We start from the raw sequence: 19251 nt of genomic DNA on the forward strand, positions 1-19251 counted from the left end.
TTACAGGCTTTAAGAAGACATCAGAAAAATTAAGTAGAGGTAGGATTATCTATTGCACTTGGAATCAGACATCAGCCTTCTGCCTACCCTGGAGGTCACACTATCTTTTCTCTGCTTTTCTTCTTTGCCTTGTCCCATGCTTCTCTTCTCTATTTAGACTGGAAAGCCTTTTGAAGTAGACAATACCTCAAATGGATTTGTAAAAAGCCAGAAAGCAATCCTCCTGCAGCGAGATTTCTGTCTGGTGGTACTGTTTTGAAACACTGTCAGATGTAAATAACAAACTGAAGAAAACATAATAATGTAAAAGTCAGCCCTTACACAGATTTTCCTAGCTTATTTGTACTCTTGGAAGAAAACATTATTCTGTGTTTTTATATAAAAATAGGATACATCTGTTCTCAGGAGCCAGGGAGGCTATCAGGAAAATGTAAGTACATTAAACATATGCTCTGTTACAAAAAAAAAAAAAAAAGAAAGTGAAAAAACAAGGATGGAAAAAAGGTGAATACCCCCTGTGCAAAGGCATACATGCCTTTGAAATATGCCAAAGAATGGTGTAAAGGCAGATGTAGTCCTTTTGCTCGCTGTAGACTGCATAGCTCAAGAAACAACAGGGAGTGCGTGTTTCTCACAGACAGATGCATTTTACTGTGCCCTCAGCTAACAAGAGCACAGATTTGAACCTTTGTGGCCCTGAGCACTTTTTGTAGCCTCTGGTTCCATTAAGGGTCTTTCCCTGCAACCCTGTAGCCTGATTTCCACTCACAGATTCCCCACTTAGCCCTGTGCTGCCATAGCAGTGTGTCCTAGAGCCTGTGGAACGGTGTTTTTCATCCTATTGTTCCCATGGTGTTATTCCCATGGCCATGTATCTGCAAAGCTTGACAGTGCTGTTATGGTAGGTTCTGTATAGGACTTTCAGGCTTGCCAAGGAGGCTGTCTTTAGGGGCAACAGAGGGTAAAAGGCACCTGCAAAGAGTGAAAGTCATTAAGAGCATTGGAATTCTTGTTAAGAATCCTTTTTCCCCAGTAGCAGATGAGACAATGAGGGGAATGGTTCTCCAGGACAGTGGCTGGTGGCTCCCCAGGGAGAGGGGAAATTCAGGGTCCTTTGCGTGCTCCTCACAGAGTCAGGGGTCATCACAACGAGGTGAGACTGAAATGGAAAGCAAGGGCCTTCAAGAAGAATTTCCTCAAAAATAATTTAACATTACTGAGTTTAACTTGAAAGAACCAATTTTGGTAAAATACTGTTGTTCCAGACTTATAGATGGAAAAACAAGACACAGAAAAACAACAAATGACCAACCCCTCAAAATAACCCCTTTGATTTCTGTAAGCAACTTCAGAAGCTATTGGGATGAATTTGGGAAAGTTTATCACCCCAAACCACCATTTGCTCAGAAAAAGGAACTCATGGACTTCATCCAATTTATAAATAGTTAGTGCAAGCCGAAGTTTGGCTTAATTCACTGACCACCTGAAATTCTGTGTCAAAGAAGGGAAACAGTTGTTGAGGATGGCATTTAAGTGCTTAAACCAGAATAGATTGTCTACATGTCTTAGCTTCGTTTATACATCTATTTCTCTAACAAGAAGAAAATGGCCCAAGACTTTGCCTTCATTAATTCTAAAAATGATGAATCCAAGTCAGCTATGATATTGAATACCTGTATTAAAGACAATACCATATTACAGATGCATACACAAAAGAATAAAAGTTAACTCAAGGATATCTCTTCATTTGACAATTTTACCAGTTTTAATACCCAACTTTGAGATTTGAATATTTTTTAACATAGTTCCATATAGAAAGACTTTCTTTTTTTGGCCCATGTAATTATCCATGTGTATTTTCTTAATATGAATATTAATTTAAGTCTGAAGCAGAAATATTATCCTTTTGTGCTGTTAGAACGTGCAGACTTCTCAAAGTGCAGCAAGAATAAAAAAGAAACAAAAGGAATCAAATTCTTTGTAATAAGCAACAAGCTCTTTTCCATTCACCTCTCTCAGCTTTTTGTCAAGGGTACACTACCAAGAATGCTTTCTGCTTCACTTTATCCCTACTTCTTTCAACTTTGTTCTATGACAAAACACTTCAGAAAATGATACACCTTCAACATTTTGTAATATGTATGTATGGTCTTTGATCAGAACAAAGAATCTACTCTTTTTTTTTATTTTCCCTGTTTTTGCTAATTGAAGAAAAATCCCTAAAAATAGTTTAAAGGTTAACTGAAAGGAGTTAAAAAACATACAATAAAAATACATGTACATACACTTAGCAGTATCAACATGAGACCAAAAGCATAACTTCCAGCTATGCACAAGTCATTCAGGAGCTTCTCTAGTACTGAGATGCTTAATGTAGACATCATGGAAAAAAATTATCTGCTCATATGTGTGCTAGATGGCCATTTCTCTATTCTGCTTCTGTCACAGGTACATAATTCTAAGAAACGAGCAGCATTTTATGCTTACTGGGTGACAGAAAAGTGAAATCTCTACATATTGTTTATATTTCATGGGAGAACTTTGGGTTTTGTCTAAAACCGTCTAAGAGTCATTGTTCCTCTTTCTTTGTATTACTGCTTTTTTAAAATGCAATGTCTAATACAAAATTTGATTTTTAAAAAAAATCATTGACTGGTTTTAGCTTTATGTGATTTAAAAACAAATATTGATGGCAAGTGCTTAGTACAATATTGTTTCATTGTATGAAAGTAATACTGATCTAAGTACTGTATGTAAGGTTAGAAATAGGCTTACTGTAACATTCACACAATTTGACCTATTTGCAAAAAACAAACACCAGAGATACAGACAACCAGATCGGAGCCATTCTCCTCACTAAAAATAAATTCTATAGAAACACTTTCAATTGTTTATCCTTTTTAAGCTTAACAAATTTAGAATAGAATAGAACAGGACAGAACACAATAGAACAAGATAAAATAGAATAGTTCCGTTGGAAGGGCCCTACAACAGCCATCTAGTCCAACTGCCTGACCAACTCAGGACGACCAAAACCTCAGCATGTTCAGCTGAGAAGTGGAGCTTTGGTGAGTGGCTTTGGTGAGCACCTGGCATCCAACCAAAAACACGGTATTTCTTGGTAAAGAAATGCTTCCTAGCTATAGAATCATTGAGTTGTTTAGACCAGAGAAGACCTTTAGGATCATCAAGTCCAAATGTTAATCCAGCACTGCCAAGTCTATCACTAAACCATGGCCCTCAGTGCCATGTCTACACATCTTTTAAATATCTCCATGATGCTGACTCAACCACTTCCCTGGGCAGCCTGTTCCAATGCTTGATAAAGCTCTCAAAAAAAAAATGCTTCCCAATGTCCAGTCTAAACCTTCTCTGGTGCAGCTTTGAACCATTCCAACATGCCTTGTCACTGGATACCAGAGAGAAGAGCTCAGAACCTTCACCTCCACGTCCCCTGCTCAGGAAGCCATACAGAGCAATCAGGTCATTCCTCAGCCCTTCCTTTTCTCATAACGAGACAAGCCCGAAGTCCTTAGCTGCTCCCTATAGGACATACCTTCCAGCCCTTTCATCAGTTTTGTTGCCCACTTCTGGACACATTTGAGTACCATCCCATCATTCGTAAACTGTGGTGCCCAGAACTGTACACAGTGCTCAAGGTGAGGCCACACCAAGACTGAATACATCCTGATGATCACCTCTTTCACCTGGCTGGTGGTGCTGTGTTTTGACACACCCTAGGATGCAATTTGTTCTCCTGGTTACCAGGGCACGCAGCTGACTTGTAACGAGCCTGCTGCCTGGTGTAAACCAGCACCTCCAGATCCCTGTCTGCACCACAGCTCTCCAGCCACTCCTCCCCCAGTTTATACTCGTGCCAGGCATTACTCCATCCCAGGTGCAGAATTTGCCGTTTTTTCTTCTTAAACTCCATCCCATTAATCATTGCCCAATACTCCAATCTACCTAGATCCCTTTGCAAAGCATCTTGTTCCTTCAGAGAGTCATCAGCACCTCCCAGTTTGTTATTATCCTCAAAATTGTTAATGGTGCATTCACTTCCTCTATCCAGAACATCAATAAAAATATTGAACAAAACTGGCCCTAGACCTGAACCTTAAAGAAATGCTGCTGGTGACAGAAATGTTTAAGATGGTTACATCTGTCATCAGCACAGCGCCATCCAAAAATGGCTTGTATTTTTAATATTTTCACTACATTGTTTCATTTTTTGCTATAAACATCATGATATGTTAATTATTATTGTCGCATAGTAAAAACATTCCCATTTTTTCATAGGCTGAAAAATAATCTCCTGATCTTTTGAAGTATGTAATATATTCTGCTCAGACCTTCACAGAAGTGAACTGCAAGAAGCTAAGATTTACTCACCTACACTTCCCCAGCACCTTTAAGTAAAAACAGTACTATTTCTTTCAGAACCAAAACTAAAATGCTATCACATATTCAACACAGGAAAAATGTAGCTAGTTCCATAGAAATCCCACAGATTCTGTATTATTCACAGGACACTTACTTCGCATAGAAAGGAGCATACACAGTTCAGTGTTCATTACCTGTACTCACAAATTCATTAGGAAAAAAAAACCCAGAGTCTGTAACATTCACACACCAAACATTCACTCCCTTGCTAAAGTTAAATTTAACTCTGTTCCACCTAGCTACAAAGAAAGTAACTTAGCATATTTATGGAAGAGCTACTCTGGACTTGTTGCTCACAACTGATATTTTATCCCATTACCTCTTTTCAGGTTTGTGTACCTCAGCTGTTCTCTAGGATGTGTAGGAGGCAAGTTGCCTCCCAGCCCTGCTACCTGTATCTATGCTTCTGTCTCTCATTGTGTCTCTCCCACTTTCCTCCTTCCCAGAGCAAGATCTTCTTTTCTCACCTTTGTCTTTTTTGAAAAGAAAATCAGAAAGTTCCAGTTGGTCTATCTCTACCTCTTTGAAACCAGCACTGGGCCATTCTGATCACCACCTCCCCACAGAGACCTCAAGGTGCTGGATGCAGGTTTCAGGATGCCATTTGCTTTCCTCTTGGCAGAAGACTGAGGCAGAAAGGGAGGTGGATTTCAGACAGCTCTGTTTGCCTCTTGCAAAATCTGTATTCACAAGGAATGCTGAAAATGCTTGAATGGGTCTACTCAAATGGCTCATACCAAGGATTATTTGTACCTTCAGGCCCCAGTACTGGCAATTTAATGCACTTTCTTGTTTATTTATTTTTTCTGCTTGGGAAAAACTGCAGGGGTGAACTACTCATCAGCTATTTAGTGGGAGCTACTGCGAAGGCAGCCAAAGCAAGGCCCTTCAGACAGAACTTTCTAAAGCTTTTTGCTGTGTCTTCTCTCCAGCCTGTATCACTGGTTCGTTAGGTCAATTCTGACATTTCTTCCTCAGCTATCTCATCACCTTCACATTCACATCTGCAATTGCATTCTTTCTCTGCCCTGCCCTTGTTTTCTCAATATCCTCGTGATCTTTAATCAATCCTTTCCTCACTCCCCCAGAAACAAAATACAAAAAAGATTGTGAAATTACCCTTTCAGCAACAGAGATCTTACGCTGCATAACTTGGGCTACTTTCTGGATTGTTCTCATTCAGTGCCTAGTACAAAGACTTCTATACATTTTTTTCCTCAGTGTTTAGGTATTGGAAGCAAAAACATGCATGAAAATAAAAAGTGAATTGAACCACTGTAATGCCAGAGTATGATTTGTAAGATGCTGAAGCCTTATTTTGTTTTGGGAAGACACTTGACCTCAGATGTCACTGAGAAAACACATGAATTTTTAGTATTAACTATTTTGTACATATAATGTTTTTCCACAGAAATGTGGAATTTTAAGTGCATTGCCCATCTATTGGAACAGAATGGTTGCTTTTGTTAAGAAAGATTGTTTGCTTGCTTTACCTGAGCTAGTAGAAGCAGGAGACTTGCTGCGTCGGGATGGGCCTGGGCTCTTGGTGGTGCTCCTACGTGAACTTGAAGCTATTTTAGTATAGGAAGTAGATTTCACCACCCGACATTCTAGAAGACAAAGAAATAGTGTTAAGTTAGCAATTAAGAAAGTCAGCAAGATTCTGTAACAGAAAGAGCACTGAGAAGTGAAAACATTTAGCCCACGCTTGTTTTCATTCACCTTGAGGAGTTTTATGAGAAAGTATAAAATCTGTATAAATGGCTCCATTAAAATCCAAGTACAGTACGTACCATATCCCAGACAAAGAACTGCTGCAGTAATCCAGACTTTTAAATTCCATGGTTACTGCAGGTACTTAGGACAGCTTAATTTAACAGTGCTGAGACTACTCATAAAATTTCTTTGCTTTTGAAGGTTTCAGTACAAGTAATGTGGCAATTTTTTGTAAACAATCCAGATGCAATGTAAGCATTTTTGTCAGCCAAGGCAATCTCCTCTAGAAAAACCGGAAGTCTTCTTTTCTGTATCAAAATGTTATGATTGAACACGATGACGCAATTGTCTTCCACTGATGAAAGGTTGAAGATAATAAAGTAGGTTTGTTGCTCCTGCTTAATCCTCTGGTGAGCAATAGCCCACATTGTGTAGCACACACAATTCATCACAGGTGAGAGAAACAGCACCACTCGCTCATAAGAGACATCAGTAAAATCAATGAAGAGGCGAAATTACCCTCCCACTCGAGAACACTACAAGATGTTCAGGTTACAGTTTATGTACACCCACACAGAACTGTAGGCATCCTTGCATTACGGCTGCAAAATGGTTCTTGGCCCAGGGATGAAAGAACTTATTGTGCATAGCACTGATGTCTTGCACTCCTAATGGATACTAGATTAATCACCAGACATATTACACAGCTGGGTAAAAAAAAAATCCACTTCTTAGTCAATGTACAATTAAAACTCTGCAGCAATGTTTACTCTGTCTTCACCTGACAATGTCAGTACACTTCACTTGTTTAAAAATACATCAGTAAACATTTAGTTCTGTACCAGACCTGTTTCCTATTTTATTCCCATGGTTAAGGTTCTTCAACAAAGGTTAAGAGAAATAAACAAGAGCTTTTTCTTCCTAGTCAGAAAATACCGTGAACAAGCCTGCACATTATTTAGTCTTCACAGATCAGTGGAGCCTGTAACATAGTTTAGACAGATTAGAGAACAAAGAAATAAAATTGAGCATAACTAATTAACTTATATATATATACACCTGAGAATGATGTCATGAAATTTATTTCTCTTGGCTGCCCTGTTTGTCTTCCATCAAGCTGTTCAAGGAAATAGAAGCAAGAACTGATGCATTACTGAGTGAAACATCTAGCACAGGTGAGAGCTGAGAGGACCAGAGAAATGCCTAGATCTTCCCAAAGAAGCTTTTCTTACCAAACTCTCCACATTCCTAATGCCCAATAGTAACTAATTTCTTTCTGTTGATATTTTTTGTGATTCATTGATGACTTCTCTTGTTTTATACCTAACAGTGGAAATGGAGAAAAACATTTACTCTATGAGGAAATTATCTCCTGAAGACAGGAGCAATCAGGTGAAAGCTTTCAATTAAGTGCCATTGGGTAACTACAGCAGGAATCTTACATTGATTTATCGGCATAAACAGCTGCTCCAGAAACTATATACAATGCAAATGTAAATAGGTTCTTTATCTACCTGGAAACAAAAATGTAAAACTTTCAAACACCTAACAGCTTGTTAAAACTGAGATGCAATCCTAGTGTGGGCTTCATTCACAGGGAACAGTGAGGAAGAGAAATGCATATTCCAATGGTCAACAAACAGTAAGACTAAAGCAGAATGATCCAACCAAGCTAAACCCATTAGAATATATCATTTGCTTAGTTAAAGAACTTAAGAGTCCATGAAGGATTTATGCATTTATGCAGTATGTAAAAAGCTTTCCTATTTCCAGCATGTAAAGAAAACAATTATCTACATCCCTCTCCTGCAATTCATGTTAAAGTTTAACTCTTAATTTACTACAAGTATTAATACTCATTCAGGTTCTCTCAATACCTTAAAAACACCCAGTCTTAAATATCTTAAATATGTTATCACAGAGGCATTACCACCATAGCTAATTGGGTCAGACTTGGCCAACAATGGGTCCATCCTGGAGCCAGCTGGCAATGGCTCTGCCAGACATGAGGGAAGCTGCTGGCAACTCCTCACAGAAGCCACCCCTGTAGCCCCCCCCCCTCCAAAATGTGGCCATGTAAACACAGTTCATCAGGAAATCATCCTGAGGGGCTACATACATGACCCTGACCTGTGAATAACCCCACACAAATGGCATACTGCCCTAAGAGGAAGTCACCTCTCGCAGCTAAACAATCTCTCTCCACAGGAGAGAAACACAAATGATCTTATGATAATCCAAGAAATGTACAAGCATCACAGGATCATAGGATAATACAGTTTAGACATGAGAAATTTCTAGTCCAGTTTTGTGCTCAAAGCTTGAAGTAGCTTTATATTCATCGTCCTGGATGACTTGGGGGACACTTTAACCCACTTGGGGCATACACAGTGCAGGAGGATCTTGGAAAACATCAGTGTCAATTTCCTGTTCCAAGTGACAGAAAAAAACAGTAAGAAGAGATGCTCTGCTCACTCTCACAAAAAAAAAAAAAAGGAAGACTCTAGGACTGTGCAGGCAGAAGGCAGCTTTGGCTGCAGTGATCATGGTAGGAGAATTCTGTATTGTGAAGGGACTGGAGGGCAAAATGCAAGATCACAGTTCTGGACTTCAGATAAGCAGACTTGGGACTCTTCATGTATCTGCTTGGAAGAGTCCCATTGGATAAGGCCCTGGAGAGAAGAGGGACCCAAGAAAGATGAGTAATATTAAAGGATCACCTCCAAGTTCCACAACAGTCCATCTCAACAAGCAGGAAGATGTTCAAAAATGCCAGGAGGGCTGCATGGATGAACATGTTGCTGCTGACCAAATTAAAACATAAAAAAGAAGCATAAAAAAGGTGGAAGCAGGGACAGGTAACCTGGGAGGTATATAGTCTAAGTCCAAGCATGCAGACACAGTTAGGAAAGCTGAAGCCCAATTAGAATTGAATCTGATAAGAGACATCAAGAGCAATAAAAAGTGCTTCTTTACATATAGAGGGAACAAAAGGAAGCCTACAGAAAATGCACACCCATGAAATAGAGCCCCAATGCATGAGATAGGGCCCCAATGACACAATGTGGAAAAGGCTGAAGTATTGAATGGCTTCATTGCCTCAGTCTTCACTATCAAGCCAAACCTTCAGGAATCCCAGGTCTCAGAAGCAGGGTGGAAGTCTGGATAAAGGAAAACCTATTCTGGGTGGAAGAAGATCAGATTAAAGAATACTTAAGCAAAACTGGCACATGTAGGTCCATGGGACCTAACAGGACACACCGTGCAGGTGCTGATAAAGTTGGATGATGTTCTTATGAAGTCACTCAGTAGTCTTTGAATGATAGTGATGATTGGGATAGCCATTTGAAGACTCAGCAAATCTCACTCCTATCTTCAAGAATACCCAGGGAACTACAGACAAGTCAGCCTCACATCAGTCACTGGGAAAGAGATAGATAAATGAATCATGAAAATAATTTCAAAGCACATTAAGGACAAGAAAATGATCAAAAGCAATCATCATGGATTCACCAACAGGAAGGCACACTCAACCAATTTGATACCTCTGCAATGAAATGACTAGCTTGGCAGATGCAGGATAGCAGTGGATATTGTCTACCAGGACTTCAGTGAGGCTAACATCTCAGACATTTTTCTTTATATCCAGTCTAAAATTTTTGTTTCAATTTATATCTGTCATGACTCACCCTCTTACCAAGCATTACTGTGAAGAGCATGACTCCACCACCTTGATGGATAAGAGATGCTGTCCCATTGACATTGGAGGCTACTGGCAGGTACCCCTGAAGCACGCTGAAAAACCCCAGCTCCATCAGTCTCTCCTCACACAGCAAGAGCTCCAGCTACCCTCATTATGATGGTCCTTCTCTAATTGCCTCCAGTTTAATGATATCGCCTTTGAACTGAACTTTAAACTAGACACAGTATTCCAGATGTGGCCTCACGTGCTAAGCAGTCGGTTCCCTGTCTCTACTGAGCCCTATTTAGTCTGTGTCACAGAAATACTGTCTTTTTTTCCTATTTTTCTATTTGTATAAACCCTTTTGAGCTCAATTATCAACTTCTTTGGCACAATTTTCTTGTTCCTCTCAGAAATAATTCACAGGTTGTGACATTTTAAAAGGTCACAGTTCAAATGAGTATATATTCTCTTTAAGGTAAACTTGTCAAGCGCCATGTTTCCTATGGGTTTACAAGTTTATTCTTAAAGGACATGGGCTATGGTATGGCCTGTGGAGAGCCATGTAGGAAAGCCTTCAGTGCTGCATACAGCAGGCTCAAGAAAATCATGCTTTCAAAGACTAGGTCAAGACTACTTCCAGACTCTAAAAGGATTTCCAGTCTTGGATAGAATGCAACAAGGCTGCTTGTTTTAAATAGATCTCATCTCCCAGGAACAGCTTATGCATGCGATTCTGTTGTCACATTTAGTTTGTAAAGTAAAATTTTACTGCAGGCAAAGATCCCACTCAGTAACCACACAACCACTGCTTGTTCCTCTAAGACATTACCATAATTTGCCTGTTGCTGTAGGAGAGCTCTGTGTGTATAGAAAGAACAAAACAAAAATGCATGTTTTATTGAAACTGTGTTTTCTACACAGAATCTAAACTGGTGAGCAAATAAATACATAGCTTCTCCTCATTAACAGTATCTGGATTACTATACAACAGGTCCTTTGCAAGTAATGAAACAGAATAGTTTTTCTCCCAATTTTCTTTTGATGCCAAAACTGTATTAAAAATAGATCTGAACTCCTGGCAGAAGAGACAACTGCTTTTCTCACTCATGTGGGCATGGCATTCCCAGCCAAGAAGAAACACCAAGTGTTTCTATATTATGTTTAGTAAGGAAAGAAATGTTTCATGAAACCCCAGTCCTTCCTCCCACCATTGACTGACTGAGATTAAAGGAACAAAATGATGACACCCATGGTAATGCAAGACAAAAGAAGGTCAACTTTACAGTTTGAACTTCACAGAATTTATTGTTTTCCAACTCAAAATATTATATAAATAAGAATGCTTTTCCAGTGAAAACATCTTGCAATAAGATGTTCTATTGTATAGCAACATACAAAGCTATAAAGTTGGAGAGAGAAGTACAGACTAACAGCAGCAGGGCTAAAAATGTAACACTGCAGTCCCTTTATTGTATGGAATATTACCACAGAGTTCTGAGGCCTTTATTGGACATTAACAATAGGGCTGAGGAAAAAAAGAGAAAATACCCCAAGGCTACAATCTGACACAATTAAGACTGTAGGGACAAGATAAGAAAAACAGAGTTACTGAGATTGTACAGTGGTATCAATGAGCAGTAGGAACTGTCAGAATTAGGGGGGAAGCCCAACATACATACTTGTGAGCTCTTGACTCTTCCTGTTGCCAAATGGATAAAATGAGGTAAGCATGAGGTAAATAAAGGATGCTAACACAGGGAATCACAATGCCTGCAGTCTCCAGCCCCATGATGTTTCATTTCCAAAATGTTACATTAGCTTCTACGCTCATTAGATTTTACAAAGGCAAAAAAAGCAGCAGAGAGTAACTAATCTGCAATAAATGTGTCATAAAATAAAAAAGCTTAATATGCTTCTAGAGAAGACTGTGAAAAGTTATTTAAATTACTGGGAGATCAAAAAGGCTTACTTGTCAGCAACTCAGAAGCTGACTGTATGGCCTTCATGAGTTCTTTCTGGGCAAAAATATCGCTCTCTGCTGTGTTTTGCTTTTCTTTGAGGTCTGTGTGTAGGGAATAGATTTTATGTTTTCAGAATCCCTGCCAATCTGTTTCTCTAAGACGAGAACATTTAACTTCGTTTCAGCAACAGCTGTATCCTGCAGATAAGCAAGAAGGGAGGATCGGGGATGTCTGTGGTTGTTGGTAAGCCACTTCACTGTAAGCCTCAGGCTGCTTCCTTTTACCACTGCTTAAAGACATTAGCGTCACCAGCAAAGTCCTCAGGCCAATCAATGGATCATTACCCCAAAAGCAGTATCAAATTTAGATTTTAATGTTAATGGTAATTTGTCCCATGCTGCTAATTCTTAATGCAGCTAATAAGATTTTACTTTTCAGCTGTATTCATGCCTTCAATTAATGCCAGTAATCTTCTGTTTGCAGAACTAAGTTTCACTCTCTTCAGCAATAGCCTGTCTAGTGGCATTGATTCACACTGCAATTCACCCTACCCAACTGATCAATCACTGGCAGCTATGACTTGCAATTACAACATGTTCAAAAGGGTAAATATCACACAGTTTCCAAGAATGAAAGGGATATAGAGTGTTTCACAGAGGTTTAAGTAATTTCAAAGCTTCTATCGTCATGGTTGTGCCTGCTTCAATTTTTTCCTGTTCAATGTGTTCCTGAACACACTGCAGATGCGGGTGGACAGCAATGTACGCATAGAATGCAAAATCCTGAAGTTTATCCCATGCACTAAGATCTATGTCACTGTAAATACATGAGGTTTTGAGATATGAGATCTTCTGATTTGATTTCTTACCAGTAATTGGTCTTCCACACATGATAAAGATTAGGAATTCTATTTAACTGTGTGCCAAATACTTGTGGAAGCAATTACCTAAATCTCTTTTTCCTTTTTTTTTTTTTTTTTCAAAGAAATATACTTTGATTGAGGTATAAAATACAGAAACAGCTAGATTTTCTTTCATGTGAAAAATCATTCTCTAATTCTGAAATTAGGGTAAGTATATAAAATAAAATACAAACTATTAAAGCCATCTATTCCTTATTACACATCAAGAAAATAGAGAATCTTGAAAGGTCTTAGGAACACAAATCATTTCACCCAAGCTAAGAATGCTTTCAGATGTATACACTACTCCAAAAATACCTCATTCAGTAGAAATAAGGAAAGTATTTGTGAATTCACATATTATTACTAATATCTCATTCTGCTCTAATGTATAATCTTCAGATTCTGAATTCAAATGTTTCTAAATTCACCAGTCTAAATATTAACCAGAAGAGGTAAACATTTACATATAAATAAAAATGTTGCTTCGAGTATTTACTATTTTTTCTCCAAACATGTTCCTGTCTTAAGGACACTGTTGGGAGGATAGAACTCATCTAATACTAGATAGCTAAAAATATGATAAACTATGAACTATAGAAGGATCACAGTCCTTCTACAGTCAATGGAACATTTTTCAATGTTCATTTTTATGACCTATCTTAGGAATCTGTAAGTTAGAAAAGATGAATCTTACTCATGAATTATCAGATACAAATTATAGGTTTTCAGTTTTGGTGAAAATACCATAATTAGAAGCAGTATCTCTGGACTGGCTACAGGCTTTGTTACTTAATACAAACATTAACAAAGGATTTTGATGTATTTTGTAACTTTACTGTGTATGAGTAGATTTTATCTCCCCACCTTCTCCAAGTCCTACCCTTTTTGTCAGATTCATCTCACACAAACCTCGACATTAATATTTTGTCTACAAAAACATTATGTTAAATCTTGCTTTACATCAAAAAAGAAATCTGCTATCATGAAAGATTCCAGCCCACAGCAATGGAAAAAAAAAGGATTGAAAAAACATATTTCATCACTGCAACAGCTTTTCTGATGAGGCACAATATCTAATTATTTTCGAGCTCTGCATTTGTAGGCAGAAAAAAACTAGAAGACTACTTCAAAACCTGCTTGTCTAAGTGAACCTGAAATACTTCTGACTGAATTAATGTGAATGAACTTGCATGGGTAAAATATTAAAACTGTACTATCAGAAACTATTTTAAGATATCTGAAGACTGAGTTGAAATAAGAATTTTGTCATTAGCTAAAACATACCCTTAGCACATGTTCTCTTTGACATGTCTTGCATATCTTGCCACATACTCTGTTCCACTCCCAGAGATTTTAATTATCACTGTTTGCTCAATATACTTTAGCCAAGATGTTCCAATGCTGATACAAATGTTCATTAGTTTGCCCTTGTATTCAGAACCCTTTCCTTACACCTCTGCAGTGACCAAAATATCACAAAGCTCCTTTTAACTGGAAATTTTTAAGATGGCACAACTAATTACAACTGCAACCACCTGTACTATTTTTATTTACATCCTCAGCATTATTCTTCATGGACTAAGAAATATGACATGCCTTTGCTTATGGATTTCCTTTTCTTTCTGTGACAAAAGCTTTACTGGGCATATAGTATATCAACAGACATCTCTCAAAACACACTGCTGAAGCCACAGGTAAAATTCAACACTGAAGTGCCTTACTTTATCTGCACAGTTTGGATGGAAATTTTCTTTGTGTTGTTTTATTCATTCAACTGGAAATGAAATAAGAGAATCGTACAAATTAATTCTCAACTATTCTGTTCATCAAAATCAATGGCTTGCTTTCCTTTTCAGCACAAAGAGGTAATATTTGTCCTATTACTCATTAAGGTAATTCTGTTCTTTACTTTGAGAATAACCAGACCTCCTATCCAATCCATATGATAAATATTAACATCACCCTAAGCACCAAGTACACAGGCATTCTATCATATATTTTTCAATTACAGTCTAAGTGTCAGTGCTGCAGTCCAACAAATTCTGGTGTTCTGGTATTACTACTTGCTGTCTGAAGAGTACAACTTGTTTTCAATTGTTTACTATTTCAAATTACTCTTTTGGAAGTTTACAAGCTCAAGCCATTTCACAGTTACAAATATAAACCCTCATTCGCAAAATGCCATCTTCACATGGTAAGTATCAACTAAAGGTATTACTGAGAAATATCCATTCTAACCAGTTACCTTTTAATACAATTTAGCAAGGTCTCCTGAAGTTACAGATTTTTCTGTGTAACTGATTTGTGGTGAGCAACAAAATATGTATTTAAACTGCCCTACTTACTTCTGCTTTGATTGTTTTTCAATTAAACCTTCCTACTCATAATGCACTTATTAGTCTAACAACTTTATTATGAGGTATTAAGTTTTAAAGGCCTTTTTTTCATCAAAGAAATGAATTAGACTATATTGGGATAAAGATTATAGTCATAACAGTTAAACACAAATCAAATTCCCATGGTTTACACAGCTATTTAGTTAGATTAGCAAGGAGTCTTGCACAAAACCAGGGATATACAAATATAAAATATCCATTAAAAAACAGATGAATATGAGAAGCCAATTGTTGTGAGGAGTTTTGTTATTTGAATGAACATTAAAAAGAAAAATTACAATCAGGCAGATGACTCACAACAGTGAGACTAGAAGACAAAATACACTAAAAAGAGAATAAGTCAGAGAGAGTTTTTAGATAACATTTTCAAATTAGTGAGATATGAAGAATATTTAGAGATACATCTAAGACGAACCCTGAGCTACCAGACACTATTTTATGAGAATTTTGAAGGACAAAGATCTCAGAGAGAAAGTCAAAGCAAATGTCTATCTTTAAAACTAGGACACAACAGAAAACTGGGAGTTACAGAAAAGACACCCTTATTTGAGATTATTGAGAGAAGCTATCCAAAGGGAGAGTATAAAGAAGACAGATCAAGCTCCTTTCCTTTTGGTTGTGGCAAGACAAGAAGCAATGGGCACAAACTGAAACACAGGAGATTCCCTCTGTACAGAAGAAAACATCTTTTCTCTTTGAAGGGACCAAGCACTGGCACAGGCTTCCCAGAGAGATGGTGGAGTCTCCAGCCTTGGGTATATTCAAAATCCATCTAGGCATGATCCTGGGCACCCAGCACCAGATGACCTTTAGACATCCCTTTCAAGCTCAGCCCCTCTTTGTTTCCATGACAATACAAAACAATAAAGGAAACAAAATATTTGAAGCTTCAAAGACATTAAAATTATATACAATAGTCAAAATAGTTTTGTCAAGAATAAATTGTGCCAAAGTAGTCTTCCTATAAAGGATAACAGGAGAAACAGTAGAGATTATAAGGCTTTCTGCTCAGAACTTTGAAACTCTGTGATTCAAGAAAATACCATCTACAGAAATTGCTTTTAACATGGGCATTGGAAAAGCTAACCAGGGTAGTTTACTGTCAAACTAGGAGACAATGAGCAGAGAAACTCACCAGAGTTTTGTTTCTAATCCTGGTCAACATTTACTTGTCTGAATATGCAATTAATGCAATGATTTAAATGCATTTTAAATCTGGAGATGACACTACCATAGGTATAGCTGTAGGCACTGTGGAACAGTATAAATCTGAAGACTGCAAAGTCATCAGAAAAAAACAGATAAAATTAAACCAGTCCAAGGTACTAGAACCACAAAAGAATAAGCAACACAATAAAGGTTGAAGCCATCACTACAAGAGTCAGTTGCTTAGATGGAAAACAGCAGTTCTGCGAAGAGGTAAGTTTTGCAGTGGATCACATGCTGAATTTGAAGTAAACTACTACAGCAAATGGAATCATCCCCCTGCTGAGGGTATCACCTCTGTGGAGGACATCTGACCTAATCCCCTGGGCTACTGCAGTGTTGTTAGCTAACACAACAAATCTACTTTTGTGCTTCCCATTTAGAAACATGAGGATTTCACCTTCAGAGGATTAAGAGAATACTAAGAAATATTACAACATGGGAAATATGACTAATGAAGGAGAGCTAATATAAAAGGGATCTTTCTTTTCAGAAAAGAAGTGATGAGACAAAACAGCAGCCTTCAATACTTAATAAGACTGCCAAAATGAAGAAAAACTAAATTCCCGTTATTAGTTTTATTACAAATTAAACACAGCAGAGTGATCTTAAGCTTCCAAAAGGTAGATTAATTCAGACATGGGAAAACCTGTTTTCAACTGCAAGGATAAGGAAGTACTGGAACAAATCATGTGGAGGACTTGCTGAATTTCCCTAACTACAACTGCACACACACATGTTAGCCAGAAACCTATAAAGTCAATTTAGGTAGGGCAGGTCCTCCCATAGAACCCCTCAGATCCCTTACGTGATTCTTTTGACTAAGTCTTCCTAGTATGACTCATAAAAGGTACTCCAAAGGTTTTTCATTGTCAGCACTTCAGCCTGAATGTAGCTGAAAGATAAGTAAAAGGAGGAGATACACTCTAACTGAATGTAAAACTGAGTGAAAGTCAAAGAACATTTTAGCGAGGCGTAAGTGCTTGCTTAATGGGTGAATTAAAATCGTTATCATTTCCTTAGTGGGGAGACTATTGAGACATAAATCTTTTGTCTTCAAAAGCCAGAATGATGAACTTTTAGAATTTTTCTCAGTAGGACGTTAGCAGAACTGATATCTCCAAAAAACAGACCTTCTCCTTCACAGACAATTCAGAGCCTGGTTGGCTAATATTGTCTCATACCATTGAGATATATGTACATTTTCTCCAAACCAACTAGATGACAAAACTTCAGACTGAAAGAAGACATTTCTTACTGGCTTCATGGATTAGATGCTTTTGAATTTCATTGGACAGATCTAAACTGATTCTGTAATGCTAGGGTTGATGAAAAGGCATGATATCTCTATCTAAATTTCCCACAACTCAATCTGCTCTTGAAATACGTCTTTCATTCTTAAGCTCGCAGGCATGTCCAGATAAAAATACCTAGATGAAAATAGAAAAGCTCACACATTCCATGTAGCTCGAGAAAACCTGTAATTAAAATAAAAAAAAAAATAAGAGAGAATAAAAGCCAACCAATCAAAACCACATTAGCCTACATAACCTTCTGAAGCACTCTGGACTGTAACTATGTGAAGCAAGGATCAGAGGTTAATATTCAGCCAGTGCCTAAATGATAACCAACAAGAAGTGCGTAGGCATGGGGCACCAGAGGAGTGCTAACTATGGATCAAAAGACTATATATACATTCATTAGGTTATTGTTGAAAGCAATGCTTTACACTTTACCTAAAAAGTTACAGGTATCATTTATGATAGTGTCTAGCATTTCAGTGGGTCACTGTTTATAGAACTATTTTTGTAACCTTTTCTGTAACCTATTTCACTACTGAGTGAACAAACTTAGTTGATATTAGACAAATCCAGTTTGAGTTGATCTTCTTCCATGAAATGAAAGCCACTACTGCAATTGATAATCTTTGCAAATGTAGAACCCTATCAATTTCCAATTTTTTGAACAAAGTTGACATCCTACTAAGTGTCTGAAGAGGGCTGTCATGTGAATTGACAAAATATTGGCTTTCGTTTGAGGTTGTGTAGCAAGTATGAAAGATCAACAAAATTTAATTTAACAAATTCTGCCACGTTATTCTTTGTGAATCCCCCAAAATTTTCTCAGATGTGTCTTTTATTTCAAGTCTTACTTCTTTAAAACATTCATTTTTTTGAGATTATTCCATACTTAAAAGTATTCCTAGTTTTGGAAAGGATGCAACACTCTGAAGCTGTTTCTGAATAGATAAGGAACAACTATCACTAAAGACCTTATGCTAACTTATCTACAAATATTCTCAAAAAGCTACTTAATTTCCTTTGAAAAGTCATTATAAGATACTTTTTTTTTTTACAGGAATCATAACAAAAAAAAAAAAAACAAAAAAAAAAAAACAAACAAACAAAAAAAAAAAAACAAAAACAAAAAAAAACCCTGAAAATTCCTAACACAGTTGAACCCAAAAGTTAACTTTAAAACCAGATTTATTCACAGAACCTACTTACCTTCCTCAAGATATTCTAAGAGAGAATGTGACTTCTTATCGCCTACTTAAGCATACAGATAACAATGTTGTTCAAAGTCACAAAATACTGATATAGACAACAATGACAATGATAAAATAGTCCCTAGAACTCCTAACGTCCATTCTTCCAGTGTCTGAAACAATAATCTCTTCAAGGACATCATAAAACCACTTCATACCCAAAATGTAGAAATACTGAAGACAACATATCCTTGCCTTAACTTTCCAATTTGCTTCTAACCTCCTCATGGTTTTGTGTGTCAGTCCCAGCCTCCCATATGTCTGTTCCTCCCACAAAAATGCCTCTACACTTTCTCTGACACTAACATCTATGAATAGAAAGCTCTCTCTGAGGCAACCTGAACAAGGCAGTTTCCCTCTCCGTATGAGCCCCCGATGATTTTATAATTTAA

At 37.5% G+C, this 19251-nt stretch overlaps 1 protein-coding gene across 3 annotated transcripts in view; it reads right to left on the minus strand.

Annotated features, from left to right (window-relative positions):
- Positions 1–19251, minus strand: part of DCLK1 (doublecortin like kinase 1) — a 237329-nt gene that overhangs the window by 77140 nt on the left and 140938 nt on the right. For all 3 annotated transcript variants that reach the window (XM_053934574.1, XM_053934575.1, XM_053934578.1), the window contains exon 5: positions 5937–6053. In XM_053934574.1, the coding sequence (XP_053790549.1) occupies positions 5937–6053 (117 nt within the window). The remainder of the gene's footprint in view (positions 1–5936; positions 6054–19251) is intronic.

Source organism: Vidua chalybeata, chromosome 2 (genome assembly GCF_026979565.1).
Source record: "Vidua chalybeata isolate OUT-0048 chromosome 2, bVidCha1 merged haplotype, whole genome shotgun sequence".
Taxonomy (NCBI): domain Eukaryota; kingdom Metazoa; phylum Chordata; class Aves; order Passeriformes; family Viduidae; genus Vidua; species Vidua chalybeata.